At 52.1% G+C, this 27,469-nt stretch overlaps 10 protein-coding genes across 10 annotated transcripts; 4 read left to right on the forward strand and 6 right to left on the reverse strand.

Moving 5' to 3' along the window:
- Positions 1 to 302: 302 nt before the first annotated feature.
- On the forward strand, positions 303 to 4,112 carry QC764_509720 (uncharacterized protein; the record flags this gene model as incomplete). Its single annotated transcript, XM_062948220.1, is given in 2 exon segments — positions 303 to 2,063; positions 2,076 to 4,112. 2 exon segments carry the CDS (start codon positions 303 to 305, stop codon positions 4,110 to 4,112), a joined length of 3,798 nt encoding a protein of 1,265 aa, XP_062799636.1.
- A 3,365-nt stretch (positions 4,113 to 7,477) lies between these two features.
- Positions 7,478 to 8,679, reverse strand: QC764_509725 (uncharacterized protein; the record flags this gene model as incomplete). The annotated part of the gene is made up of 3 exons (XM_062948221.1): positions 7,478 to 7,531; positions 7,558 to 8,185; positions 8,243 to 8,679. The coding sequence occupies 3 exons, from the start codon at positions 8,677 to 8,679 to the stop codon at positions 7,478 to 7,480; spliced, it is 1,119 nt and encodes a 372-aa protein (XP_062799637.1).
- Positions 8,680 to 8,909: 230 nt separating this feature from the next.
- On the reverse strand, positions 8,910 to 9,388 carry QC764_509730 (uncharacterized protein; the record flags this gene model as incomplete). Its single annotated transcript, XM_062948222.1, has 3 exons — positions 8,910 to 9,065; positions 9,134 to 9,244; positions 9,323 to 9,388. 3 exons carry the CDS (start codon positions 9,386 to 9,388, stop codon positions 8,910 to 8,912), a joined length of 333 nt encoding a protein of 110 aa, XP_062799638.1.
- A 406-nt stretch (positions 9,389 to 9,794) lies between these two features.
- Positions 9,795 to 12,076, reverse strand: QC764_509740 (uncharacterized protein; the record flags this gene model as incomplete). Its single annotated transcript, XM_062948223.1, has 3 exons — positions 9,795 to 11,428; positions 11,481 to 11,688; positions 11,744 to 12,076. 3 exons carry the CDS (start codon positions 12,074 to 12,076, stop codon positions 9,795 to 9,797), a joined length of 2,175 nt encoding a protein of 724 aa, XP_062799639.1.
- An 858-nt stretch (positions 12,077 to 12,934) lies between these two features.
- On the reverse strand, positions 12,935 to 13,824 carry QC764_509750 (uncharacterized protein; the record flags this gene model as incomplete). The annotated part of the gene is made up of 2 exons (XM_062948224.1): positions 13,432 to 13,824; positions 12,935 to 13,344 (listed from the first exon to the last, which is right to left on the reverse strand). Exons 1-2 carry the CDS (start codon positions 13,703 to 13,705, stop codon positions 12,935 to 12,937), a joined length of 684 nt encoding a protein of 227 aa, XP_062799640.1. The 5' UTR covers positions 13,706 to 13,824.
- A 1,536-nt stretch (positions 13,825 to 15,360) lies between these two features.
- On the reverse strand, positions 15,361 to 16,248 carry QC764_509755 (uncharacterized protein; the record flags this gene model as incomplete). The annotated part of the gene is made up of 1 exon (XM_062948225.1): positions 15,361 to 16,248. One exon carries the CDS (start codon positions 16,246 to 16,248, stop codon positions 15,361 to 15,363), a length of 888 nt encoding a protein of 295 aa, XP_062799641.1.
- Positions 16,249 to 17,761: 1,513 nt separating this feature from the next.
- Positions 17,762 to 19,000, forward strand: QC764_0085690 (uncharacterized protein; the record flags this gene model as incomplete). Its single annotated transcript, XM_062940855.1, has 3 exons — positions 17,762 to 18,126; positions 18,545 to 18,605; positions 18,945 to 19,000. The coding sequence occupies exons 1-3, from the start codon at positions 18,010 to 18,012 to the stop codon at positions 18,998 to 19,000; spliced, it is 234 nt and encodes a 77-aa protein (XP_062799642.1). The 5' UTR covers positions 17,762 to 18,009.
- A 1,104-nt stretch (positions 19,001 to 20,104) lies between these two features.
- QC764_509759 (uncharacterized protein) lies at positions 20,105 to 20,539 on the forward strand (the record flags this gene model as incomplete). Its single annotated transcript, XM_062948226.1, has 1 exon — positions 20,105 to 20,539. The coding sequence occupies one exon, from the start codon at positions 20,105 to 20,107 to the stop codon at positions 20,537 to 20,539; it is 435 nt and encodes a 144-aa protein (XP_062799643.1).
- A 361-nt stretch (positions 20,540 to 20,900) lies between these two features.
- QC764_509762 (uncharacterized protein) lies at positions 20,901 to 21,519 on the reverse strand (the record flags this gene model as incomplete). The annotated part of the gene is made up of 2 exons (XM_062948227.1): positions 20,901 to 21,188; positions 21,262 to 21,519. The coding sequence occupies 2 exons, from the start codon at positions 21,517 to 21,519 to the stop codon at positions 20,901 to 20,903; spliced, it is 546 nt and encodes a 181-aa protein (XP_062799644.1).
- Positions 21,520 to 24,550: 3,031 nt separating this feature from the next.
- QC764_509765 (uncharacterized protein) lies at positions 24,551 to 25,312 on the forward strand (the record flags this gene model as incomplete). The annotated part of the gene is made up of 1 exon (XM_062948228.1): positions 24,551 to 25,312. One exon carries the CDS (start codon positions 24,551 to 24,553, stop codon positions 25,310 to 25,312), a length of 762 nt encoding a protein of 253 aa, XP_062799645.1.
- Between the last annotated feature and the right edge of the window lie 2,157 nt (positions 25,313 to 27,469).

Consider the following 27,469-nt stretch of genomic DNA (forward strand, 5'->3'; position numbering starts at 1 on the left):
ACCAACAGCTAACCCCAACCCTAGGTACCTGGTCAACGCGTCGGTGACTGCTGACCCACCAACGCGTGCAAATCGTTTGCCAAAAAAAATTTAGGCTCCCAAGAAGACCTACCCGGCACCCCACGTGGACCAACTGCGCCCTCAACTTTCTATCGCAAAAACCCCTGCGGACTATCCCAATTCTTCCATGCAGAAAAAACGACTCCACAAACCATGCAAGATTTGCGCCGGCGCTCTCCAGCAAACTGAAACTCTGGGTCTGGATTGATTCTCCTCCCTCCAACTTGGCGGCCGCCCGCCGTATGACAATGGGCCAAGAACAGAGCGCTCCTCGCGAGAACGACGACGACAACACGGACATCCAAAGCGGCCGCTCATCCCCACTTCCCCGCTGGGACCACCCGGAAAACCAGGAGCAAGTAGAACGACAACACGCGGCTACTACCGAGCCGCTCCCCGAGACCGAGCCCCCTCCCGAGGCGAGCAAGAAAGAGAAGAAGAAGAAGAAAAAGAAGAAGGATCGCGAGAGGAGCGTTGGTGAAGTTATGGACTCACCGGGCCGATCTCTGTCGCAGCTGACGCCGCTGAAGAGGAAGAAGACGCGTCCTCCGTCTTTGGGGAATGTCGAGAATGTTGGTCAGAGCCCGGATGGTGGTGGGTCGGCGAGGCGGAAGTTGAAGAAGTCGAAGCGGATGTCGTTGGGGACGATTTTGAATGACAATGCCGATGCTGTTGAGAACAACGACAGTCAGGACTCGTTTGTTCCCCAGCCGACGCTTCCAGAGCTCGAATCTGAGCCTCGGCTTGAGAATAATGAGGAAGAGGACGAGGGAATGGAGGATGCTATGGCTTCTCAACGGCGCAAATCGAGTAGCAAGAAGAAGGGCAGGAACAAGAAGGCTGAGCCAGAACCAGAGCCGGAACCAGAGCCAGAAGTGGAACCAGAGCCGGAGCCGGGGCCAGAGCAAGAGCAAGAGTCAGTGCCAGAGGTGGGACCGGCCCCTGAAGCCGCCGCCGTGGAGGATGATAGGGAATTGGACGAAGCTGAGGAGGATCTTGCCAACCTGAAGACTGAACGCCCGGATCACAATTCTGACGATGACGTCGACATGGAGGACGGTTCGGTAGCACGATCCCAGCACGTTTCCGAGACACCCGCCCCTCAAGAGGAAGAGGAGGAATCGCCTACTTCGCCCATCGTGCACGTTAAGTCCGAGCCAGGGGTGTATGGCGAAGACGAGGACATGTCGAGGCTTGGGCAGGGAGATGCCACGGACGAAGAAGAGTCACCTGTGCCAACCAAGACCGAGAGACTGCAAAGGGTGATGGATGAAGCACAGTCTGCCTACGACTCTGGGTATATCGAGACGGATGGCAGCAACGAAAGAAGTCAAAGGTTCGCGACTCAGGTTTCGCCCGCTCTGGACCATGAAGAGGCTACGCCGTCGGAAGATGAGGTAATGCAGAATGTGAAGTCTGCGCCGGAGGAGGATGAGGAGGAGATGAACGGGACACCGGCGAGTGAGGCCAGCCCTGCTCAGGCGCTTAAGGCTGCGCCTGAGAGTGAGGGTGAGGAGGAGGGAACACCAGAGAGCGAGGCCGAGGAGGAAGAAAGCGAGGTAGACGACGAAGAGCCGGTTAATGACCCCCTCGAAGACAGTGCGGACGAGGAGGAGGTAAGCGAGGAGAGGTTCTCCGAAATCCCCGAAAGCGACATTGAACAACCAGAAATGCAGCACGAGGAACCGAGAGTCGAACCACCGTCGGAAGCTGGGAATGTGCCGACCAGTCAGAGCGAGCAAGCTCATGTCAATGGGACCACCGTTCAATCTTCACCAGATCTTGGCGGCGACGATGTTGCTTATGCGGCTTCGCCATCACCCCCTCCCCCCTCATCTGTCAGGGCCCGTTCTTCCACGAAACGTAAGGTGAAACGTGCTTTCAATCCCGACGCCCCCGTCAGCGAGCCAGACGCACAGCCGAAGACATCCTCAGCTCGCTCCCAAAAGAAGCGTAAATCAAGAGATCAACTAGGGGAGCCTGAGGAGGAAGAGAAACCTGAGGAGCCCGAGGAGGAGCCCGAGGAGGAGCCCGAGGAGGAAGAAGCTCCTGCTCCCACCCCAGCACCCAAGAAGAAAAGGTCCAAGAAGATTCGTGAAGTTCTTCATGAGCAAGAGGGCGGCGAGATCGACGAGGAGGCCCCCGCTGCCTCTACACCTGCCCCAAAGCAGAAGAAGACACCAAGGTCAAAGAAGTCGAAGAAGGCGGCCTCCGAGGAACAAGAAGAGAAACTCGATAAGCACGGTTACGCTACTGGGAGACTTACTGCTGTTGAAGAAGATAAGGTCACCAAAGCAGTGAACAAGTTTCGCAAGGACGAGGGCCTAACCCAGGCTGAAATCAACAGGATCATACAAGAAAACCCTGCCGTAGCCGTGCACAATGCCAAGGGTGCCCCGACATTGCATGCCGCTCTTTGGACCGCTGTGTGCGAGGCGTGCCCTTCAAGATCACGGTTGAAGCTGCAGAAGTTTTGCAGACGAAAATTCCACAACTTTGTGGCACGTGGTCAGTGGACTGCTGAACAGGATGAGGAGCTACAGGAAATGATGAAGATTCACGGCAACAAGTGGACAGTCATCGGAGGTCTGATCAACAGACATCCCCAGGATGTTCGTGACAGGTGGAGAGACTATATCGTTTGCCGGGACAAAGTAGTGAAGCATGACTGGAGCAACGAGGAGGAGGCGAAGCTCACCCAAGCAGTCAAGGAGGCCGTCGACAAGATTCGGAAAGACCTCATCTCGAGGGGGGAGGACGAAGGACAAGCCGAGAGCCTGGTCAACTGGCAGGCTATCAGCGAGGCGATGGGCCGGACGAGAAACCGACTTCAGTGCATGGAGAAGTGGAAGAGAATACTCAAAGCTGAGCCGATTGCGGACCGGGACAGGGTCATCACCTTGCTCCCTGATACTGACAACTGGAGGGTGAAACTGGCTCGCCAGGATTTGACCAAGATTACACCAGCTGAGAAATACAGATTGGCCTGCGTCATCCGCGATGGCTGCACGGAAACCGAGCGGGAGATCGACTGGAAGAAGATTACCGAGAGGATCTTCAAGGACAAGTATCAGCGTCAAGCCCTGGTTGTTATCTGGGGCCGGTTGAGGTCGTCGGTGCCACACCATGGGGATAAGACCGTTCATGAATGCGCGCAGCATATTGTTGATAGGTATGATGAAGAGGGAGGATTTGGGGACAGCTACGGCAACTACCCTGATGAACAGTCCCTTCCTCCCAGCGCCAAAAAGCCTCGCGGCAGCGCCAAAAAGCCGAAAGAGCCGACGACGAGACGCCGCTCGACCTCCGTCGCCTCCGCCAAAAAGAAGAAAGAGTTGAGTGAAGCTTTTATTGTTGACGAGACTGATTCTGAGGGTGAGACGGTGGAGGACACTGCGATGGAGGATACGGTGATGGAGGATGCTGCCTCGATCGCTTCCGATGCCCCACCGATCGACTCTGATGAGGAGCATGAAGAAGAAGCGCCCGAGGAGGCCGTAGACGAAGAAGCAGAAGCACCACCTCAGTCCTCCGTCGTGAAGCGCCTCGCCCCTGAAGAGGACGACACCTTGGATCAAGAAGACGAAACACGCCCCCCATTTGTGCCGTCCCCCTCGGTCGAAGCAGATGCAGCCCGCACTCGTCGCCGCGAGCGTTCTCTCTCGAACAAGCCCCCCACCCCTGCCGCCATCGAGGAAGAATCTGGTGAAGAGGTCCAGGACGAGGACATGGTCACCAGCACTCGTCTCAAGTCGGCCAAGAAGCGCCCCGCCACCGAGGAGATGTCGCCCCGCAAGAAGAAGAGAAAGACCAACTCGGAGAGTACTGTCCGGCCTGCGGTCCTGAGCAGTTCTTCGCCTGCTGTTACGTACGGGAGGAAGTCGAATAGCAGGAAGGAGAACAAGAAGGCGGCGGCGGAGGCGGTGAAGGTGAGGCGGGCGAGGGCGTTGAGCACGATCAGCAGTGATATGGATGACATGGATGATATCCCTGCGAGGCTGCCGGGGCAGACGCCGCCGGGGAGGGTGACCAGGAGAATTGCGAGAAAGTAGGAGTATTGCAGGTCTCGGTGGCGGGAGCAAGGGAGGGGAGAGGAGAGGAGATGATAAAGCGATTTGGGGGAGTTGAAGGATGATGATGTCAGAGGGGAGAAGGGGCAGGTAGTCAGTCGTGGGTATCCAGCGAGATTGAGTCGAGTTTGGAGCGGAAGTTGGGTGGGGGGAAGCGTGTGTGTGTGGTGAGGAGTGGGGGTGAGGGTTTACATTTTAATTGCATGGATTGGTTCTACTTGTATGATACTTGATGTGTTTTCGGAGAATTGTCAGCGTGCTTGGTAGATAGGAGGTGATGGAAGGGTGTATGTTTTGCATCTATAGAATGTTGTTGTGTGTACCATCTTGCGAACTCAGTGTTATGGGATGGCCCAGCTTAGCTTGGGCCGGAGCATGTAAGTCAGATCATCGTCCTTGTTGTCGTTGGCCTCATCCCTGGTGTTATGCATTTTCCTGGCGTAGGCGTTGTTGTCTTTGAGGAGCATTTCGCATTCTTTCTGCACCCTTAATCAGTCAATCACCAGTCGGTAAGCAGGTGATGTCGAGAGGGGTGCTCACCTAGCTTCTGTACCGGTCTGTGAACTCGACGGTTAAGATCTGGATTGCTTCTAGCTTGTTCTCGTATTGGGGGCACCAGGTCTTTGAAGCCGGGCCAGGGGGTTAGTAAGGTTCGGCAGAGAGTAGGTAGGTAAGTTAGATGGCTATACCTTTAAAACGAACTCATCTTTGCTCCCGCAAAGAATGAAGAGCTGTTGCTCGAGGTATTGCGTGTCGTAGCACCTGTTTTTTTGAGGGGATGTCGACTCTTTTTTTGCTATGAGTTGGTTAATCGTGACGGTTCCCTGTCAAAGACTGTACATGGTCCGAGCTAACCTGTTGGTTCTTTAGGAAGTGATCTCATGCTCATCAAACAGGCCAAGACCGCCTTCGAGGCAGCCTCCTGGCCAACTGCAGTGGTTACCGGGCGGTATATGTTTTCCCTCGGGGACAATGTGCGCAACGTGCAACCCGTTTCTCCTCTTTCCGGTCGGTACTTCAAAGAGCGCACTTTAACTGCGCTCTCCCATCTACATCTATCTTCGCTACGTGACCAAGAGGGCAAATCGTTTCCAACGCTCATACCATCTGCCACAGGAGCCACCCCTACTCTATGACACTCCACAACGGACACCCATCTGTGGAACTCAGCTGATTAAGAAACTGCACGGCATTTTGGGCAGAATCCGTATCTTGAAGCGACAACCCACCAGAAAGGACCTTATCTCAATGGGGTCCCCGCGGTCGACAACCAAGGCAGACGAATCAAAGGCAAATAAGGAGTTGGAACTGTGATCATATGTCGAAGCTCCCAATTTGGATTCTTCACGGGCTGCGAGGGTATATTATCGTCTGAAGGTGGGCGCCTTGGTCCTCGGAAGGTAGGTGCTGATGCTGGAAGTCTTCCTCACTTTGGGGTTTGTCCCTCAGCCCATCTGTTCCTATCAGTAACTGCAGGCCGTTAAAGATGAGTTTTTCCTTACCAGGGAGAGTGATAAGTCATTGCTGTAGAGGTTGGTAACCTGCTCGCAGCAATGATATGCCATTGATGACAAATTTCTTGTGCTTGATGTATCTCGTGTGACTTGCGAATGCCGGATCCAGAAATTGCATGTGTTTACTTCAGTAATCAAGTGTGAACCAGACAGTCCCGGCAACACACCCCCCTTCAATGCCGCTGCCCGGTGTTATTTGATTCGTTAACCACTATGCTGTTGCACTTGGAATATTAGAGATGGGGGGCAGTAACTAAACATCATCGCCAACATCTTGATGTGCATGTACTTGGGGAGGCCAAAGTCCAAAGTCTGATCATCTCTGATGTCAACATAAACTCCTTGCACTGCTCGGCTTGCAGCTGCTCTGGGCCACTCAGGGTTAGGCGTGCTGGTGCTCTGCCAACAGCACTCTGAGCAGTGCCCATCCCCCCCCAACCTTCTGTTCTAGTACCTATAGTTATCACAGGTTTGCACCTGCTGGAAGCTGCAACAGTGAGAACCATCCCATCGGACCTCCTTCCATCTCTCTTGTTTGTTATATTCTACTCCGTAATCACAGCAATCCTCCCATAGTCAGCTGCACTAAAGGCAAGCTGCGAGCTTGGCTAGTGATCAAATGAAGTCTGACCATCGTGCTCAGCGTTCCTGCGTCCAGTGATAACATCCTCTCTCTCACCATGCAGCCCTCCCTTCTTCATGAAGCCGCCATCCTACTCCCCATTGTCAAAATTGACCCGGTTAATGCCCCATATAGTGACTGTGTGGCGAGAGATGTATATTGCAGTGGGAGTTCGAGCTGATAGTGAACGCTGTGGATCATACGGCCTGTCTACGGTCAACCCACTTGTTGTTCAGCATATAGTTTGCTATTCCCATGAAGAAAAAAGCCAGACAACCTGGCCAATACACAAAGCCCGTCAGCAATCATAGCCTGTCAAACAAGCAACGCAAGTAGCAATTCGGATAGGTGCCCACACAAACGACTATATCCGTTACAATATCACTAGAAGACCGCAAAACCGCAACAGCAGACCACCACCGCCATCTCACTCCTTCCATATAAAACCCTTTGAAGCCACCCATCCCAAAACCGACCAGACCTGTCTTGTCACCGACCACCAAAAAGAAAACAAGAAACACCTTTCCCACCCCCAGATTCCGAACCAGCCGATATTACCACATCAACGCTCCTCAAAATAAAACCTCCCCAACCTCTCGCCCTCCTTCGGACTCCCCAGACCATCCCCTCTTCCCCCTCTCTGACCACTCCCACCACGCCCACCCTCAAACTGCTCCCTAATAATCCTCTCCGCCGCCTCCCTACTATTCGCCCCAGTCCCCGTAGACTCAGACCCAACAGACAACGTACTCGGTGACGTTACATGGCCCCTCTGCTGCTGCTGCTGCTGCTGCTGCTGGGCCAAAGCCAGCGCCTGCTGCTGAGCAACATGCTGATGCGACCCCGGCTGCTGCGTCTCCCTGATAGCACTCGTCGGATGCGTCAAAGGCTGCCCCTCCTGCATCGGAACCGGCCCCCCAGTAGTAGTATCAACAAAGACATCATCCCCCACACTGCCCGGTATCGTAACCCCCTGCGCGGCAGCCACCGTCCCCTCCAGCGCAACCCCATCCACCATCCTCGCTCGCTGAATCTCCCTCGCGGCGGTCTGGCTGACGGGGGTGTCACTGTTGCTGCCGTTATTGTTACCGCTATTGTTATTCTCCGCCAGCCTTGCATCAGCAACCGGCCTCCCAACCCCAAGCCCACCACCAATATTCCGCCCCGTCATCCCCAACCCCCCCCCAGGCGCACCCTCACTAAATCCAGAGTTACTCCTCTCCAAGCCCCCTATCCCCCCTTGCCCTCCACCACTCGGCATCCCCCTCCGATGATAAATAGGCCCACTAACCGTACTCCCCGCCCCCTCCCCAAAGCCCACCAAACTCTCCCTCCCATCATCCTCCTCATCGTAAGTCCCCGCGCTCCTCCTACTCAACCCATCATCATCCATCTCATCAATCATCATATCCTCATCCACATACCCGCTCCCCCCCGCAACACTAGCACTATCCATCTCAGTCAACATATCCTCATCCCCATCCTCCCTCCCCCTCATCGTCGTAGTCCTGCTCCTCCCGCTGACTGACCCACCCCCCAGAGAAGGGGACACTTCTGTTGCCGAGGCAGACCCAACAGTGCTCATCTTGTTTTGCATTTGGGGTTGACCTTGAGCATCAAAGTAGGCTATACCTGTTGGGGGTTGGAATTGTTGGGTTTGGGTATAGGGTTGGATAGGTTGTTGTTGGCCGGATCGGAATTGTTGTTGTCGAGAAAAAGCGGCGGGGGCCAGACCGGTGAGGCGGGAGATGCGGTCGGCGCGTTCGGCTTCGAGGGAGGAGTTGGATGGGTCATATTGGGGGGGTAGGCCGCGGGGATTTAGAGGGTGAGGGTGGTGGTGGACGGTGCCCTTGTGGCCGTCTTTGATGGCTGTTGTGGAGAGGGCCGAGAGGGAGGTGGTCGTGGAGGTTGGGGTTCCGCTGAGTGAGAGTCAGGGGGTGATTAGTAGAGGTGGAAGGGGAAAGGGAGATACATACGGAATCTCAGGGGTGTCTGGGTTGGAGGGGCCTGGAGGGAGGTTGATGAGGGTTGGATGGGAGGTCTGCGACATCTTTGCTGATGGTATATGTGGGTGCTGGAGGTGAGGCTTCGTGCGAGGCTGAGGGCAACTGATAATAGGGGTTGCGACACACGGAATCTGTGCTTTCTGAGTTGTAGTCCGACGATGCCGACGAGGTACAAAGACGAAGTGGGTGATGTTATCCGCGCGTTTGGCTGGCTCGCTGTTGTTACTTGTTGATGCTAAAGAGACGACGAACAAAACGCGACGGAGATGGATATCAGAAGCAGCTGGATGAAACGGAGAAAGGATCGCTTGGTGGACTTGCATGCGCTGCTCCCATCCCAAAGAAAGACGAGCGACGGCTTCGCGGGGCTGCTGGACGGTCTGAAGTCGCGGAGGGTGTGGGGCCATGACGTCTGACCTGGGAGTCTAACCAATCACAGCACGAGATGCACCCTTGTGGTTCGACGCTGCGGGGTCAAGCAACTGTTAAGCTTTGAGCTCAGCGGGACCCGCTCCATGACAGCGGCAACGACGACCCTCTCTCTCTCTCTCTCTCTCTCGTGGTGAAAATAGCATCAGATACAGCGACGCTTCATTTATGATAACAACAAGAAGAAGATATTCTTATATCATTCGTATCAAAACTTCCCAGGCATAAACCCCACCACCTCCGTCTTCTCCACAATCCCCTTTGCACCCTCCCAAAAAGCAGCATACGCCGGGTCTATCTTGAGATAATATTCCCTGTCCTCGTCACTGTCGAACTCGCTCACAAAGGCATGAGTTACTCTGTCCTGTTTACCCCTTCAGTATACTGTTATCATCTCCCTAGAAACCACAGATGACAAGGAAAAGAACGCACTTGGGCATCACTCATGTGTGTATTCACCCCTCCAATTATATTCTTCATATACGGCCGGTTGGTCTCTGGATGGAGGCAGGTGTCTTTAAGCGCTAGGAGCTTGTCACAGACCTGACACAAAAATGGTAAGAGCTAGGCTTCTTGACTGGGTGATGAAAAGGTGTGGGTGGCTGATAGGCGATGACTGACTTCTTGAACCTCCTCCGGTGTGGCCAGCGGTTTGAAGCTGAACATCACCACGTGCATTACGCCCATGTTGACTGTTTCTTGCGAGAAGTTGAAGATGAAAGATGATTCTTGTGTGTCTTGTTTTGCTTGATGATGATGATATGCCTGAACTTCCAGTGGGGGTGGTCAATCTGATGCTTTTGAGGGTCTGATCTTTGTGCTCCCACTCATCCAACCCCGCATCCATTACATCACTGTTCACCAACCCAACTCGTGATCGATCAGCAGCATCTCGACCAAAAGTCACCTGTTCCAGGCCTCACTCACCAGGCTCACAAATCAGGGGATGATCACCTGTTCTGAATGCAACAATGCAAAGAACCATAACAATGGAATTGTGTGGGTATCTGGTACGAAACCCATCTCATGCAAACATGCGGAAATCCAAGGCCAAAAAAATTAACATAGAGAAAAGACCATCACCCCATCACCCCTAAGCCTTGCAGCACCCCTTCATCTCCCCCCCGGTAACAGCCAACCCATCCACCTTCTTCGCCAGCTCATCAGCCGTATTCAACGCAGTACTGCAGTTGAAACTCTGCTTCGAACTCGGCACATCCAACGCCGGGTTCTTGTCAAAAAAGTTCACCGGCCTCAGCATAACCTTCAACATCTCCATCGGCATAACCGGGAAATCTTCAACCCTGGGGATGTGATTGATCCCAAAATTCACCCACAACACCGGGTCCTGCTCCTTTGTCAAATCCTCCTTCCTCTCGGCCCAGCTCCTGACTCCCTTGCCGCCATGGCTCTGGTTGGTGTACTTCCCGCCCGCAAACAGCTCCCCGTCAACATACTTGGTGACATAAAAACTCCGATCGGCAAACTCGGCGCGCTTGTAATGGTAGCTGTCCTTGTCTGCGAGGATGGGCTGGAAGGGGGGCACGTGAACCTTGTAGCCTACCGGGAGCTTGTTGACCGTGTTCTTGACTGATGGGTTGAGGATCTTGAACGTCCGGTTCTTGCTCGGGTCGAGGTCGTAACCACCGGTGGTGTCGATGACCGTCTTCTTGACCATGTAACCGTGGCCGTTGGGGTTGAGCTTAGGGTCGCGGGGCATAGCCTCGGCTTCTTCGTACGCGATCTGGTTGCCGTGGCCGCCGATCATGGGGTCGACGCGGAGGGAGAAGAAGTGTTGGTGGTAACCGCCGAGGACGCCGGGGTGGACGACGGTGCCAAAGGGGTGCGGCACCTCGGTGAGGTCGAGGTCGAGGGGCTGGGTGGACAAGATACCCGTTGCCCTGACTTCGTACGTGATGTCACCGGCTTGGTTGAAGATGAAGGCGAGGATGTACTCGTAGTTGCTGACCGTCAGGATAGACTGGAGGACGAGCTCGCGGTTGCGGACGACGACGGCGCGGTTGGTGCGGTAGTTGGTGTGCTTCCAGAGGAGACCAGAGTCTTGCTCGTGGATGCAGACGACGTTGGGGGCGTCGACGGGCTTGCCTTCGGCGTTGCCGAGGACAGAGGAGATGTAGTAGATGCTGCCGAGGCAGTCGCAGCCGAGCTGGAGGTTGTTGGCTGTCAAACCAGCACCGACGTCACCCAAGTCAAAGGCGCACTTGCGGTGGAAAGGGTTACGCGGGTCACCGTAAGGGATCGCCATGTCGGAGAGAGACAGGCGGTAGAACAAGGGGCGGTTGTCGTAGTGAACATCGTAGAGGACCATGCCCTCTCTCTGGTTGAAGCCGACCTTGAAGTCCCACTTCTGCCACTTCAGTGTCCGGCCGAGCTCAGAGAAGGGCTCAACTGTGAAAGAGGCTCCCTCAGGCTGGACAACCTGGAGAGGCTTGAGGTCGGTGCGCATGGTGTGGGCTTCAGGGATGTACTCGTTTGCTGGGCGGTCCTGCCATGTGAAAGGCTTGATGGTCTCGTCATGGCCGGTAGGCATGATGTCGATACGAACCAGCTCGAGGGTGGCCGGGTCAATGACGGGAGAGACGGGAAGGGGGAAGGAGTAGTGGCAGCTGTCCTCTTCGGATGAGTTCTTGGGGTCGCGAAGGTAGAGGTTGCATTGCATGACACGCTTGTCGTCGAAGAACTTGGCCTCCTTGATGCCGTCGGCACCTGTATAGTGTTAGTTCATGTTCGGGTCCCCAAGATCAGCAAAAAGACATACCATAAATCCAAGGATCCATCACAACCACCGCCCCCTCGGGAAGACCCAGCTTCTCAATCTCGGCCTTCACCTCGGGAATCTCCAGCACGGCCTTCTCAACCTCCTCAAGCTCAGCCATATCACTGTTGGGGTGCTCAAAAGGCCCAAGCTTGGCGTTGAACTCGACCTTTTGAGTGGTCAAGTTGACAACCGCCTCATGGACATTGTGCTGTATGGAGTTTAGCATTTTGAGCAGTGACGGTGGAGTGGAAGGGCAGACTTACAGTTCCTCTAAGTGTATAAACAATAAAAGACTTCCTCTCAAGCGGCGCAGGCTTCTCACCCGCCCTCTCTGCAGCAAGCCAAGGGGCAAGAATCTTCTTCTCGGGCTCATGAAGAGTGTTGACCTTGAACTGGAGCTTCGTCCCTTCAGGCCAAACAGACCTAACCAAGTCCGCACCCTTGCTGATCTCCTCACCAGTCAAAGGACCAAGAGGATGTGTTACCGGCGCAGCCTTGGTCGCCTCGCTGGAAACAATAGCAGCCTTGACCGCAGCAGTGTTGTCAGTCTCGATGACCGGGGCCTGGGCGGCCTTTGCGTCTTGATTGGCAACCATTGTGAGGATGTGGCGAGTGTGTCTGTGTTGTGTGATGAAAGGAGAAACAAGTGAATCAACCAAAGAGGATTTCCCCTTTATATATCAAAACCATTTACTGAGGCGGAGTGCAAGGAGAGATGAATGAACAGTTACTCCACCCTATCCTCATTGATAATGATAAGACAGACAGGTCGAGATACGGGATAGCTAGCCCAATCTGTTCCTAAAAACCGCAGGTAAATGGTGGGTTCGCATCCCGGTTCTTGCGCGCCCAGCTGTTGTCCAATCCTTTGAGCCGTTGACTGCCGTTGCTGTCTTCGGTGGTGTGCCGGTGTGGCGGACGCATACGTTGTCCCCACGTGAACCTACTTCGTCGACCATCTGTTCTGTTAGAGTCTGCCATAGATTGTTCCTCACTTCCGTTACCGTCAGGACCCCGCCCTGATATGCATGGGCTTCCGTGACACTTGCTCGACATCTCACACTAGTATCAACAGGATATCCTGGTGTAAGCAAGACGTGCAACAAAGAGTGACACTCTCGATCGGATGCAGGGGGGATGGAGGTGTTCGATAAGGCGGGAAAGCCCCGCTCGCTTACCCCGCTGATCTCCGCATCCGCATTCCGGACACATCGGAAACGTCATGCTCCAGGCCGAGATTCTGAAAAAGTGATCTGAACTCCAAGAAAAGGTGTAGTAGAAAGGCACAAGACTTTTAGATTCCGGTGTATGAACTGTAGATAGAAGTCTGTATGCGTGTCCAAGATCGATGTCCAAAAGGCTGAGCCAGCCCCGAGATGCACGCTGTGCTGTGGTGGTGAGATCGGTTACCAAGCCAAACCAAACGAGAGCGGAGGGGTTCACACAAAGCCCAATCACAAGAAGGAAGACGTAACCCTCCAAGACCCTGTAACAAGCCAAAGACGGGAATACCATCTGTGCAGCTCCTCCATCCATCCAGGCATTGGCCCCTGAATACCTTCAACCCTGCTGTTGCCGTTAAAAAAGCAGCTCTTAAGTCCAAGAACCACCTCGCCACGAGCCTTGTCAACACTGGCACTGATGACAAAAAGGCCATCCGAGTCTCTTGGGCCCGCATTCCTCGGCGTATCACCGCAGCGGACAACAATCTCAGTTGGTGTCTTCTCAACAACCTCAAAGTGGTCAGTCAGCTGTGTACCTGGCTCATAGGTCGACTTGGATAGCTGATCAGTAGTCCATAGCTGGGCAGCGGTGGCGGGTCCCTGGTATTTCCGGGCAAGATAAGCCCGTTGAAAGCGATATCCTGCAGGAGATGTAAAGTTAGTTCCAAAAATGGATATGGCGTGGTTTGTGACTGGTTGGGTGGGCGGTGGATGAGGGTGAGCCTCACCTAATCCTCCCCAGACACCACGGCAAAACTCCAGAGCCAGATCGCCCTCGCGCTGGAGGAGCTCGGGCTTGATTTTATCAAGTGGAATGCGCTTGTAGACGAGGTCTTGCGTTGAGGCATTATTGTGTCGGTTGTATTTGCGGAAGCTCTTTGAGCGCCATAAGGGGTCGTCTTCGGGCAGCGGGCTCTCAAGGCGGGTGGTTGTGCCAAGATAGCCAACAGTGCCGGCCGTGGCTAAGAAGGCAGTCGTGAATGTTTTGCGGATGATGCCCATGTTTGTTGGTTTGTTTGTTGTCGCTGCAAGAAGGGTTCACCTGGTCTCGGTTGTATTGAAAGGATGGTGGCCGATGGGTTGGCCACTGTTGGGTGAACCCGATCGGTTGGACGAGCGGCTGGACGGCTGCGGCACGGTCGGAGGTTGGTTGGGTTGGTCGAAAGATGAGGGGCATCTCCCGATTAATTGGTGCATTCTGATTGGCTGCAGTGGATCAGCCCTATTCCGCTTCTAAGATGGGCAAGTCCACTTACACGGGACCTATCGGCAGGGCACATGACCTGAAGGCCGCTACCACGGCGCTGGTAAGACTCCACTGCTATCGGATTTGTGTTTGCAACATCAAATTCATGTTACTGAAATTTTGGATCACTTATCGGGAGTCGATAAAGATCCCCATCTGTGTTGTTTTCCTAAATCTGGAGCTGAGTGCTTGAGTGAGTCGATTCATGTGGAGCACGTTGTCTTTTATCATTCTCACCCATCAACTTCGATCATGACATGTCAAATTACCAACTACACTCCTGAGGCGCCATCGTGGCATTTTTCTTTTTTTGGATTTCCTAAGCAACCTGGCTTAGCTGGTGAGTTCCCCTACTTCAGTGCCACCTCCCCCAATACTATTCCAGAGTCCATCCACGCCCCTGACCACTATGGTAAGGAAATAGGTTCATTATCTTCGTCGTCTTTGCCGGTATCGGCATCATGATTATAGGCGCCCCGGGTTGTGATGGTTGAATCAAAACACTCTGCCCAACACTTCTCCTCGCTCCCTTCCGTCCAAACAAACTCGTATACAACATCAGATACGGTTCTGTACTATACTACCACCCAGCTGACTAAACACACGGCCACACCCATGGCCATACATGTAACATACTGGCAACAAAAGAAGAGCGAAATCATTCAAGAGGGAGTAGAGCGGGTAAAAAAAGAACTCTCCACGCTAGAAATTTAGAAACTTGAGATCCTTATTGTTGTCTAACAAGCTTAGACAGGAGATCCTTTTGGACTTAACCGATGAATTGCGAGTTAACAACATAATGAAGGCCGAGACTTCCCAGAATATACACGGCCTGTAAATATGTGCTGGCTTGAACTCGTTGTTTGTATCTTGGCTTGGTGTTGTGTTTGTCTGAGGACTGTGAAGCATGGTGGATACAGGCTCGGAAACAGGTATGACTGCCCTTGTGTTGATGGGTATGATATTCCGAGTTTAGTTGCTTTAGTGATTTTCGATAGCAGGAAGTTGGCTAGGTAAGGTAAATAGTTCGATAGCACCCTGGAAGTTAAGGAGCGGCACTTTATATACCTAAAGGGAGGTACAGTAAACTGACCAACATAATGAAGCTGGAAGGAGAAGGAACTGATACTGGATCAAGAAGTGAACTCAAATTTACTGAGATATTGTGACCGAATGATTGGCCCTTATAGACTCAAATTTGCTCTGACTGCCACAGAGGTTAAACTTTTATAATTATCTGCCAGGCTTTTGTCACCAAGGTATCAGACTAGAGGTAACTTTGTCATTGACGCAAACAGCTCTGTTCAGCCACCATTGCTTGACTCATTGGTATTAATCAAGTCATGTGGATGAGATCGCACCCGGGGCCAAAGGTTTAACCCATCACCAAGACTGGTCCCTCTCCCTCCCTTCACTGGGTCCTGTTCTGTATATCCGATTCCTCATACCGAGGAGGCGGTGTTTCATTCCCCGATTGTGTGGCTGTTACACTTGCCCCTGCGCGAGCTTGGGAGCTCTCAACATCCGCCATCCTGTGATGTAAGATACTTAGGTTCTCAGCAGTCAAAGTGCGACTTTGAAGCGAGCCCCTCTGTGCTGCTGATGTATTGATCCGAGATTGTTGGCTGGTCGAACCGCCCCCACGGGACCTAGAGCGCCTTTGAGTGTATGTATTTGGCCTCGGTTGTTCTGCGGCTGTATGTCTAGACGGCTTCGGCACTGCCGTTCTTGCTCGCTCTGGTGCGGCCACCATAGGGACCTGAGGTTGCGGTGCAGAATTCACAAGCCCTGTCCCAGGGGCTGCTCCCTCTCCTCTAATTGCAGAAGAAGCTCGGTCGGTTTCGCTCTCACCCCCAACCTCCAGGTCCACATCTGTCTTCCTTTTGTTCTTAGCCTTCTTATTTTCCTTCCCAAACTCGGGTAGATTGAGACAAGGGCACTCCACCCCACAGCACGTCTTGATACCGATCTTCTGCACCGCTGCATAAGGGAGCACAGACAAAGACCCAGACGCCATAACGACAAGGAAGCCGCCCAGTCTTACAACCAGGAGAGCCGGTAATGTAAACACAAACAGGAAATAGAGCATAAAGTAGCACGGGAACAAGCAGCCCTCCTGCTGGCAGACCCTGATACACTTGGGTTCGTCATCGGCCCATGCACGCGAACACACCATCGCACTGGCGAGAAGGAAGGATATCACAGCCCAGACGATGGCAGCGACTATCACTATTGATGTTGACCGGTTTCCGGTGAGGTTCATGAACCACTCATCGATTGATGGTGGCATGTCGTCCATGTTCCAGGTTCTTTGCGGTGATGGTAACGGCTGGGGTGATGATGTTGCTGGCAAGCGTTGATCCGGACAAATGAACTTGGATGAATGGAGGCAGCTTCGTGATGGCGATGAATCGTGAAAAAATGGGATTCCGGGTGCGGTGTAGGTAATTTTGCAGGAATTCACTGCCTCAAACTTGCTCTGGTTAATCGTTGTTGTTAAAGTTTGCAAGTGACTGCGGCACTCAACAGCCACCGACTTCATCGGCGTCATTCTCCACCGCGGGGATAGATTCAGGTTGTCAAGGTGTAAATTGCAAGAAGGGTATCTCTGAGGGAGTGTAAGAAACTCTAGGATCTAAAATACATGATTCAAAGGATACAAAATTGAAGTGAGGTTGAAGTCCATCTCTTGCCGTGAATGTTTGTTACATCAATGGGTGAGAATACATGATTTCGTTCTTCGAGAGCTAAACGCACATTGTAAGAAAAGGCCAATGACAAAAGAGAGAAAGTACAGAAATGAGATCTTTGGCTTGAAATGAGGGGTATCCGGTAGTCTAATAAACAGCATGACAAAAGGAAGAAATGGCGAGGTGCCAGGCAGGTACCGCAGAGCGCGATCATAAACGGTAACTTAAACGAAGAATTAGCACAAGTGGGGGATCGCAGTTTGGACAGAGGACGTACCAGAATAATACGAGAAAAAAATTAACTCATCGGTAATCATAAAACATCCCCATCTTCATCGTCATCCTCAAATATAAGCGTGGCAGCTCCGACACCGTCTCAAGCTAGGCGTCGATGGCCTCGGAGTGGGGATCCACCTCCGGCAACGCTCATGGTTGCGGCGCCGGCAGGTGGCCCAGTCATCTCCATACCAGCAGTAGTTGTCATCGTCACGACGGTAGGTTCGGCGATATCTTCTGCGGGTGCGGGCATAGCAGAAGTAGTACCCGGTTGTGTGGCAGTAGCTGTAGCGCTCACAAAAGATGCACCATTCCAGGCCAGTGCGGAAGTTGTGTCCGAAGCCGTAGCTGTATTCGGGGGTGGACGGGTAGGGCCACACCATTTTGACCAGGCTGCTGAATCTCAGTCTGGTCAACAGTGGTGGCTGGGTGATGGTTGATATCTGTAGTTTGGTGTAACTTTGGTGTAGCTTCCAGGTCGTCAAAAAGAAACTTGAGATTTTAACGAGTGCGGTTTGAATGATCAGTGATTACACTGAGAGAAAAAGAATGAACACCCGAAGACGTCCAACACAAAGAGGCAGCCTTTTAAGCAGCATTTTCATGCTATTTCCCCAGCCCATCATGCGGGCGCTGTCTTAACCTTTGGCCATTGCCTGACCACAATGATTCATAGCAGAAACAAAGAATAAAATCACGATGGCGAGGGTTTGCAAGATATAAAGTTTATGCCGTGGCCCAACCTCGACGTTGGTGATGTTTTTCAGGTCATGCATGATGGGGCTGGGAGGCCATGCTGAAGTGGCAGGCGACCAATCTGATGGTCGCGCGTTGGGGTCAGCTGCCCGACTTGCTCCCACCTGCCACCTGCCAAACTCTAAATTTCCATTTTTCCTTGGTTTTGCTGTTTGATTTCCACCGTTTGAAATTATGGCAGCCAAACTTGGACGGAGTCCGGTGGACTTACCAGCTCAAGGGTGTTTACCGTGGTCGGATTTGACCTTCGGTGAACCACCAGTCATCAACAGAACTTGATCTTGAAGGTCGCTTTTTTGTCGTTTGATTGACTTCCATCCACATGATCGAAATCAATCATGCGCCGCCAGATAGTTAACCAGCACTGTTCTCAACTGGTCAATATTTTCTTGGATATTTTCTTCTATTCTCCAAATCTCTTGTTGCCCAGATCGACGGTTAGGGTTCCGAATGATGTAAGCTCACTGACGAGACATCGTGATATGAACTGCGCTCATATTCTCTGCAACAGAAATGGTAATGTAAGTGACGATCAACTACTGCCGGCCATACCGATCTTACTAGACCATGACCGTGTAACCTCAACCTTGTTCCTCATCTGGGTGCTCCCTTCATACAGATCTTTCACCTTGACCGGTCGATGAGTCTTGGCATAATCTGCCACCGCAGATTCTTCCACGATGACAGATTATATCTCGCGTAAGCGGCTTGTCTCGGCCAGTTACTACTCAACTAGTTATTGCTCTGTCTGCCTTTCCATCCGGCTGCCGGCAGTTACTTCTTGTCACCATGTTATCTACCGGAATGCTACACCCCTGAACTGACTGGGTTTGATGCAGATATCCCAAAGCCTTCTCGTACCACATCTATTAGGTTGCACAGCAGAACTTTACAGAAGAGCTCTGCGTCACCGAATGCTGGCAGAATGACTACGGTATCTAAGAAAGGAACGTGTATTGCTGAGTGTTCAGATACTGACGACAAAGACAAAGGATCGATCAAGAATGACCCTGTGCATGGACCGCAGAGCCTCTGGCGGGAGTGCCCGTCTTCGGGTCAGGGACAAGCTTCCGTTCCCGCCTCGACGGCTCGGTACCTACCTTGGCCTTTGGGTGTATTAGCTTTATGAGTAAGCAACCTGCCCATGTCGGAGTTCATGTTTAACTCGCCCGGCAGACCGGCTCTGTGAGACAAGAGAATGGTAGATATGGGATGATGACTGCCGATGACACAAGTTCGCTCGCTTTCCCCTCATGTTGTGTACGTGCCACAGTGAGGAGGTTGACAGGAACCTACGAGGGCTCTCGCACTATGGGTGCCACGGCATGACGGCATCACAAATCAGGCACCGAGTCCCTGACCTCAACAGACAGACTACAGTTGCATCCCGTCGATCCGGAGGCCTGACAGGTCGTTCAGTTCCGTGTCCTTCTGCATCATGATGGCCACGTCCCCTCTGCAGTCTGCAAACCCCTGAGGCTTCCGACATGAGACATTCCACCCAATGAGAACGTCGACTGTAAGCAGCCACCTGAATACTTGGACATCAGTTAACGTGGCGTGGTAGGTGAAACTGGACTATCTAATGGCTGATACAGTGATACTGAAGAATACCAATAGTAGATTTTGGTTTGAGTCGGTCATTGCATTGTATTCAGAGCCTTTGCGGACTTTTTACAACTTGATGGCGGAAATTAGGGACTACCTACTTACCTACATCGCTCTATCAGCCCCGTGTACAGTACGCGCCATGCGTGTTGGCTGAGGCGACAGGTTTCTCCCCTCGGTCCGAGCTGGCGAGGCCTTGGACGTCCCCATCGTCACAACTCGGGCGTAGTTCGAACTGAATCTCACCACGCTGATCATCATTGACATATAGGTGATGATACGGGGAAAGAAAGCACACCTCACGGCGGTGAGCTGATTTCTCATCTTTGCATAAAATGCATATCATGGAGGACTCAATCCGTCGGACGATGGCTCGAACGGGCAGGTCGACATTCTGACAGCGCCGCTTCTACTGAGATATTTTACAGCACGGAGACACGGAGTAATGAACATGGAGGCACCGGCAGAACAGTCTTTCACGATGCTGACTGTAAATGAGACACACTCACCATCATAGTCCGTCGAAATTCCTTTTCCGGGCTTCCAGAGGCAGGCTGACTACAGCGGCAGAGATATGCCGGTCTTCGGAACAGGCTTGGAGTCCTCTCCTCTCGAAGTCACTAGATCCTGGCTTCTCAAGGTCCACGACATGAAAGCCACAGGTCAAGTCATGTTGTGACATCTATATCAAGGACGTTCTCTCCTCACTTTCGCTACCCCTTTCTTTTATCATCATTCTCACCATCAGGAGTCCAAGCATACCAACAATAGTACTTTACCCACCACAAACAAACCCTTTGGACCCCCCCTCCCAAACCCACCAAAATGTTCATCCCAACCAGCACACTCACCACCCTCGCGGTGGCCTTCCTCTCCCTCACCTCCGCAGCCCCCACCACACCCGCCCCGGCCTCTCCCCTCGAGGTTGAAGCCCGTGAGATTGCTGCCCGCGCTAGAGGACAGTTCACTTGGTACAACACCGGTCTGGGCGCTTGCGGAAAGTGGAACAACGACGGTGAGCTCGTTGTTGCGCTTAACCGCCATGTATTTGATCCTCAGACCCCGAATGGGAACCCTAACAACAATCCTTTGTGTGGGAGGATGATTCGGGCTAGCTATAATGGGAAAACGGTTGATGTTAGGGTTGTGGATAGATGCCCTGGGTGCGCTGCTGGCGATTTGGACTTGAGCCCGACTGCGTTTCAGAGGCTGGCGTCGCTTGGTACAGGGAGGATTACGGGGGATTGGTGGTGGATTTGAGGAGTGGATATGTGGGGGAGAAGGGAGGTTGAGGTGAGATCTGACAGGGAGAATGGTGATCGGCGACGGGTGGTTCGGGTTGACTGGAGGATACTTTGTTTGTTACATTCGCTTCTTGGGGTGGGATGTGTTTGATGGGGGAGATTGATGTGTGCGAGATTGAGCTGTTAGCATACCTGGAGGAGACCAGACTGGAGGTACATTTAGCTAGTACATTCGCTTATATTGATTTACATCTTTTTTTTTTTTTAAACCTATCACTGCTTTGCTGTGCTTTTATCAGTGAATCCAAAGAAAGCCCGAATAGAGAGAGACTGCGAACAACAAAACGCTTGCGGGTACCTACGTGTAGGTAATGAGCCTACTGTGGCAAAGGTGAAGAATCATGAACCTTCCCCAAATCCTGCCTCATCTGATCCGTAAAAAGGTTATAGATAACCTTCCTCAACTGCCTCTGCTTTGCATTTTTGCCCGCCACCGAATCTTCAGCCTTGAGCACAGTGAATGCACGCCGTACAAAGGGCCCAACGTTGCTGTTCTCACCGACAGTCTCCGAGGAGAGAGCCCTGAAGATCCTCTTCCTGCCCGCCGATCTTTCGACGATCTTGAGGACCTCGGCGCCATCCTTCTGATCAAAGATTTCCCACACCTTGATCGTATATGCCACAAGTGCCGCCAGTCCGGCAGAATACCTATGCTGTGGCAAAGGAGCTCCCGCTCACTTTCTTGACACTGCTGGCCAGGGAGATCTCGATGTCCTCTCCAAGCAGGATGAAATCTGATCTCTGGTGGAAATTGTCGCCCACAACGTTACCGCTCCGCGTCGCCGAGTTGATCTTGATGACATTGCTGAGGCCCACGGGGGAAAAGTTTTCAATAGGCAGGTTTCGGAGAGACCCAAACAACGCGGCCTTGTTCTTTTCAACAGCTTCCTTGATGAGCGCCTCAGGATCGGGCTTGTGGGTGTCGTCATTCTTCATCTCGTACGTCCAGCCAATCGAGATGATATCTACATTCTGCTCAAGGGCTCATTGCAGAGCCTTGACGCAGGATGCGATGAAAAACTTCTTGTTGGGTTTCGTTTGGCTGAAGTTATTTAGACGGGCGATCTAGAGCTCGGCACCTGGGAATACCTCGCGCACGCAGAGCGCCATCTCAGTTTCATGTTCGCGAGGCTGGACAGAGAACTCCACCTTATCCAAGCGGATTGTCTTATGAGCCAGGTCTCCGAAGATAAATACCCTGGGTTGTCATGGGGATATTATTGATTTGTATTCACAGTAACAGACATTAGCATTGATTTGACTACCAACAAGTACGAGAATGGCCAATACTTACATTTCCCATCGATGGGAAAGCCGCAGCAGGCGATGACTTCTTCTTTGCGCCCACTCAGCTGGCTATCGCAGCCGAGCATCGTGGGACGCACCGGAAACCCCATGAGCCTGATGAGATCCAACGACCCGACGTAATTGACGACTTGTGCTTTGGGTTGCAACTGCAGGCCCGAGTTGACCGTGTGGTCCATGGGCGCATGGGAAAGCCCATGACAGTAGTCCCGCCACCTTGGTAGTGTTTGGGTTCCAGTTCCGGAGACTGGGAAGCAAACGGCGATTCAAAGATGCCGCCATCGCCATCGTTTCTGAGACGAAACAGCCCGGAAAGAGCAAACGAGAGGCAAAGGTTGTGACGCTCTGGCCAAACGGTGAGTTTATTCTCGGCAACCCATCTCGTTGCACGTTGAGGTCGTCTGCTGAGTTGAGTACAATCCACCAAGGGAGGAGTCACGGTGCAGGATGAAGGCCAGATCACAGTTCTGGTGCATCACCAATATTAAGGTGCAGCAATAATCAGCTATGTTGTACCATTTCATTGTAGTTGCTGTGCTATATAGTTGCATTGTTCTTCCAAATTCACCCTTTCCTGCTCAGCTGTTCCCTCTCTGAAGCCATCTGAAGCGAGCTGTCCACGTTTAGCTTTCCGGAATGCCGCTACAAACGAGTTACTACTCCTGTCGCCGCCTATTGACCCCGCCCGCATCGCGCTGCCTTTTTCAGCATTCAGATTACAGACATTCTGCTCACCATGGCCATCCATATTTCTTCCGAAAGCCTCGTGGGACACCGCTGTTTGCCAGTGACAGCCGTTATATACTTCGCCTTTTTCCCTTTCCACACCTTCATGACCCCAGCCGCCCAGCAGAGATTCGACCATCTGTGATTTTATCATCGATTACCACAGCTCATACATCATGTCTCGCATTCGAGACAATCAAGAAAAGACCTTTACGTTTGTGAACTACCTACCATGCCCATATCACTTGATATCTATGTGCGTGCTAATCGCTCTCACAGGATACTTCTGGTTGGTTTTTAAGATCAGCCATCCCAGAGCGCCCTCTCGCCGCTAGTAGAAACCATCCGTGGCTTGATTCCAGAGGCAGCATTGGTTGAATACAGCATTCTCGATCACGACGTGGATGAGAGCGTCCTCTCCGACAACGACCAATACCCACTGTTGGATTTGATGAGAAAAGAGGCTGAGTTGCTTCTCGAGACAACCAACAGAGAGATCCTCCAAAGCAGTGGAACCAAACATGGCAGTTACAGAGGAGAGTTACTGTATGCGGGATGGGGGCTTGGGGGCCTGGTTGTGAAGCAGGTATGTCCGCGTTAGGCCCTCGCTCGTCTTCGTCGACGCGCCGCACATGTGGACAGCTCAAGACTGGTGCGAAAAGTGACTACTACGTCTAATAAAGACAGCGCCTTCCGGAGATCTGCAAGAAAGAGTTGACAGAGTACTCTCTGGACTCGCCAGCCATGTCTCTGATCTTCCTGATTCGTTTCTCAAGCTCATGTTCAAGTACCGCGTTCTCAACGTGTCATCTAAATGTGGGCAACAAGACCAAGTGCACAATCAAGCAGAAGGCGCCCGCGGGGCCAGTAGTGCTCCAAGGATACCAGGCATGCGTTTTCCTTGGATCGAGGATGTCAAGATCCAAGACCCTTTCGTGGGTCACTTGCCGAGTTTGAACCTCTTCAGAAAATGCTTCGGGCCTGACGACAAACTCATCGGCATCCCACACGGGGACGGAAGACCCCCACTCCATCATGCCGTTATCAACTCTCTTACACTATTGGACGAGTACATGCATAGCGTCTGCCACAAATTTGGCGTCAACAGGCGTTCTCAACTGGTAGAGGTCCTTACCAGTTCTGACACGAGCGGTCTTCCCCCTCCGCACTTGGCAGCTCAAGAAGGTTGTTACGAAGCTACACGGGTTATTCTGTATTATGCCACCCGCTTCGACATCATTGAGGCTATTGTTGGCTAGAGACAACAGACAACACATTGCGCTGCATTACGCAATACGAAACGGGCAGAAGGAAGTTTTCAGGCTTCTACATGGAGCGAGAATCAAGGGGCACACCTCGCCATGTACTCATTGATACCCCTTGCCAGACAATCTAGACGGATACACCACCCCGGAGGATCTGTCTGCAAAACTAGGACAGCTTGATATACTCGAAATTCTCCATCCTACAGCAATAGATCTTACACAGTCTCTGCTCTCAGCGGCTGCTAGCGTAGACCAGTCGCTGACTGTGTGAGACTTGCTTAACCACGGCCTCAATCCGAAAAAGGCGTCCGAAAATGGTGGGGATACACCTCTAGGCTTAGCAGCGGCCGGTGGATTCCTCCCGGTGGTCCGACCTTTGTTAGACAACAAAGCAGATATCAACCTTGCAAATGGGGATCGGGAAATCACCCCTCTACCTCGCCGTCGAAATGACAGGCGAGAAGTTGTCCAGGTTCTTTTAGACTATCACAATCAACCACTAGACTCGAGCTCGAGTTCTTCTAGCAGTCGGTGTGAAGACGAACATGAAGCCAGTTACTTCAACCACATCATAGTCGATGCGCCCGATATTTCAAGACTCACACCTCTTCCTGTGGCAGCGTCTCAAGGCAACACGCACTTCGCCAGCCTGTTGATCAAGTTTGGAGCCAATGTTAACGCCAAAATCTGCTGTACCCAAAACTCCTTTGCATCTGGCGGCCAAGAATGACAAACTGGGAGCTGCGCATCTTTTGGCTTGCCAGGGAGCTAATACTTTAGTTCAGGATAAAGGTGGGCGGTGTCCCACTGAGTATGCAATCATGAGAGGCCATACAGACATGTTCGAGCTTCTTATTCAGGACACTGGCGACACTAGATATACTGACGCACTACCACAACGCGATTTTGTCACTTCTGTTCAGTGCTCGGCTGTCAACATCGTCAGGTGCATCCTTGATCGACTCCCACGTATCGAGAATAGCTCCGGGGGCGTTGACTCCTTTCTGCACATCGCCGCGCGTGACTCGAACGGCGAGATAATCAAGCTCTTGCGCGACCGCCTCCCAGGACTTGACACAAACCACGCAGGGGTCAAAGGAACGACGCCCATCCACGATGCCGTCGCTCATATAAATGTGGAAGCCCTGCAGCAGCTGCTGAAAGCCAACCCGGATCTGGAGAAGACTGATGACGATGGTAAAACGCCGTTGCTTCTATCTGTCCGCAAAGGTATGTCTCCAGGCATCTGCAGGCTCCTTCTAAATGCAGGGGCTGCCAAGCTACTTCTGGAGCATGGGGCCCAGGTTAACAATCCAGGAAAGACAATGGCCCAAAGCCAGGTCGAACATGGAGCTGACATCAATGCCAGGAAAAGTGACCTCTGGACCCCGCTTCATATAGGGTGCCACTGGTCAGTTCCTGATACTGTGTGACTCCTTCTCGAGAAAGGGGCCGACCCAAACCTCAAGAATGAAGACGGCGACGCACCATTGCACCATGCTTTGAGGAAAGAGTCACTCCAGGTTCTAAGACACAGCTGGCTGGTTAAGGAAGGGGATGCAAGTGTCATGTAGGTATGGTAGAGGTCATTTTCAACTTTGGGTTAGAGGGGTTTGTATAGAGGTGGTCTATAGAGAGGAGAGATACAGACAATGTCAGCTCGGGGACGGGTGTGAAGGCTGTAGTGAGACAGATGAACAGGGATATGAGATAAAGATTGAGAGACATTGAGATTGAATAGCAACAATGTGTTATGTAGATTGAGAATGGTGGGATGCAAGAATGACACCTTGTCGCAAGCCTGGAGTGGCCAATGAGATCTTTCTCCACAGCTTGAGGATGTGAAGTGCTTTCTAAGAGATGATCGGCCCGGTATCATTGGGATGTAGCGACGAACCAGGTAGGTATTTGGATCTTAGTCAATGTAATATGTATACCTACTCAGATGGTGTTATTTGATGGTAATTACGGCGCAAGTATAAATATGGCTTATTGTTCCTCTCCGCATTTTGTTACCTTGGAATGGTGGAATATATAGTGATAATACCGTAGTTCTTCTGGTTAAACTCTCGCTCAGCTGGAAACAGGCAAAGAGTTTCAATAACTACTGGAAAAGTTGTTGTGCTGCGTAGCATGATATGATGGCCACAGCTAGGGTACAGTTGAGTTATCGCGGCGGTGCGTCATAATGTAGCAACCAGCGAAGGGAGTATGGCGGTGCTTGGCTTTAGTCAGAGACACCATCGCATTGCTCTTGGTGACAGAACACGAAGAGTCATAATGTTAATGACAGAAGAAAAAACACCAAGGGAACCCCGGGCACTCAACATCAAAAATAAGCTTAGGGAGGGGGGAGACTTGCAGAGCCCCAAGCGAGGGTGGCGTTTTTTTTGGAGCCCTCAAGAAGGCACATCCGTGGCCTCAATTATTCAAACCCAGAAACAGAAAAAGCCTGGGTTAATGCTATCCATTGGTCAGATGATGAACAAAAATAGCTTTAGTTAATTCTAACCCCTACTAACATGATGGACAAAAAGCGCTGGGATTCAAGAGAGAAAAGTCTGAAAATTAGATACTGAATAGGCTCAGATCATCCAAATGATTTACTTTATAGATCAGAAAAGTCCCAGACTAAATACGTAGACAGAAGGATGCCTGAGGATTTAAGTACAGCCATCAAGCTGGCAGCAAACCTAGTCTACGTATGATGGTAGATGCTTGATAGCGAATGACCCGTGCAACATGGCAGGTTGTGGGATACCGGATTCATTATACAGGTAACCGACCGAAGCTTTCCATCCTGGACACGCAGAGATGGAAAGAACAGCACATCCCAATTTCATCGACGCAGAATTCACCAAACCCGGCGATCGCCCACGGGGCACATTTTCCCAGTCATCGACCAACTACACACCTACACATTCCCAAGAGCACACGCGATCATGGGCAACTTGCAGTCAAAGCTGTGCGGCTCCGACGAGCGATCAGAGGTGGTCGACCTCTGGCTTTGGAAGATACCCTACAGCAAAAGGCAGCATTGCCTTTATTATTTCGAGAGACAGCTTGTCGACTTCTGCGGTAGTAGGGCAGACTTCGACATGTTGGTAGGTCTTTTCACATCTACCACCCGTGCCGTTCCTGCCTTGTCAGAATAAGTAGCACTTGCTTACTGCTGTTTCGAAGATTTTCTACCCACCTACACACCTGTGGATGAGAGATGGCACAAAGCTGGTTCCCACATCTATGAGATTGCGGATTGTGTTGAGGGGCTGCTATATGGGAGAGGTATGTACGCCTTCATTTAGTCACGCAGGAATGAATCACAATGCTGCTAACACAAACTTGCGCTCTCTAAAACAGCGAGAGATATTCAAGCTGAAGGATGACAATCACCAGTACTGTCTCGAAAAGAGAGAGCTCCGAGAGAACGACGAGCTGCTAGACTTCCCAGCACCTCCCCAAGATCACCGGGTTGAGGAAGGGTTTTTTTGGTCGTCAAAGCTGTACCCAGCTCGTTCCTAAGGATGTTGTGAAGCAGTTTCGGTTTCATTTTCAGCCAAGACTTTAATAATCACAAACGAACACACATT

This window comes from Podospora pseudoanserina, chromosome 5, assembly GCF_035222485.1.
Source record: "Podospora pseudoanserina strain CBS 124.78 chromosome 5, whole genome shotgun sequence".
NCBI lineage: Eukaryota > Fungi > Ascomycota > Sordariomycetes > Sordariales > Podosporaceae > Podospora > Podospora pseudoanserina.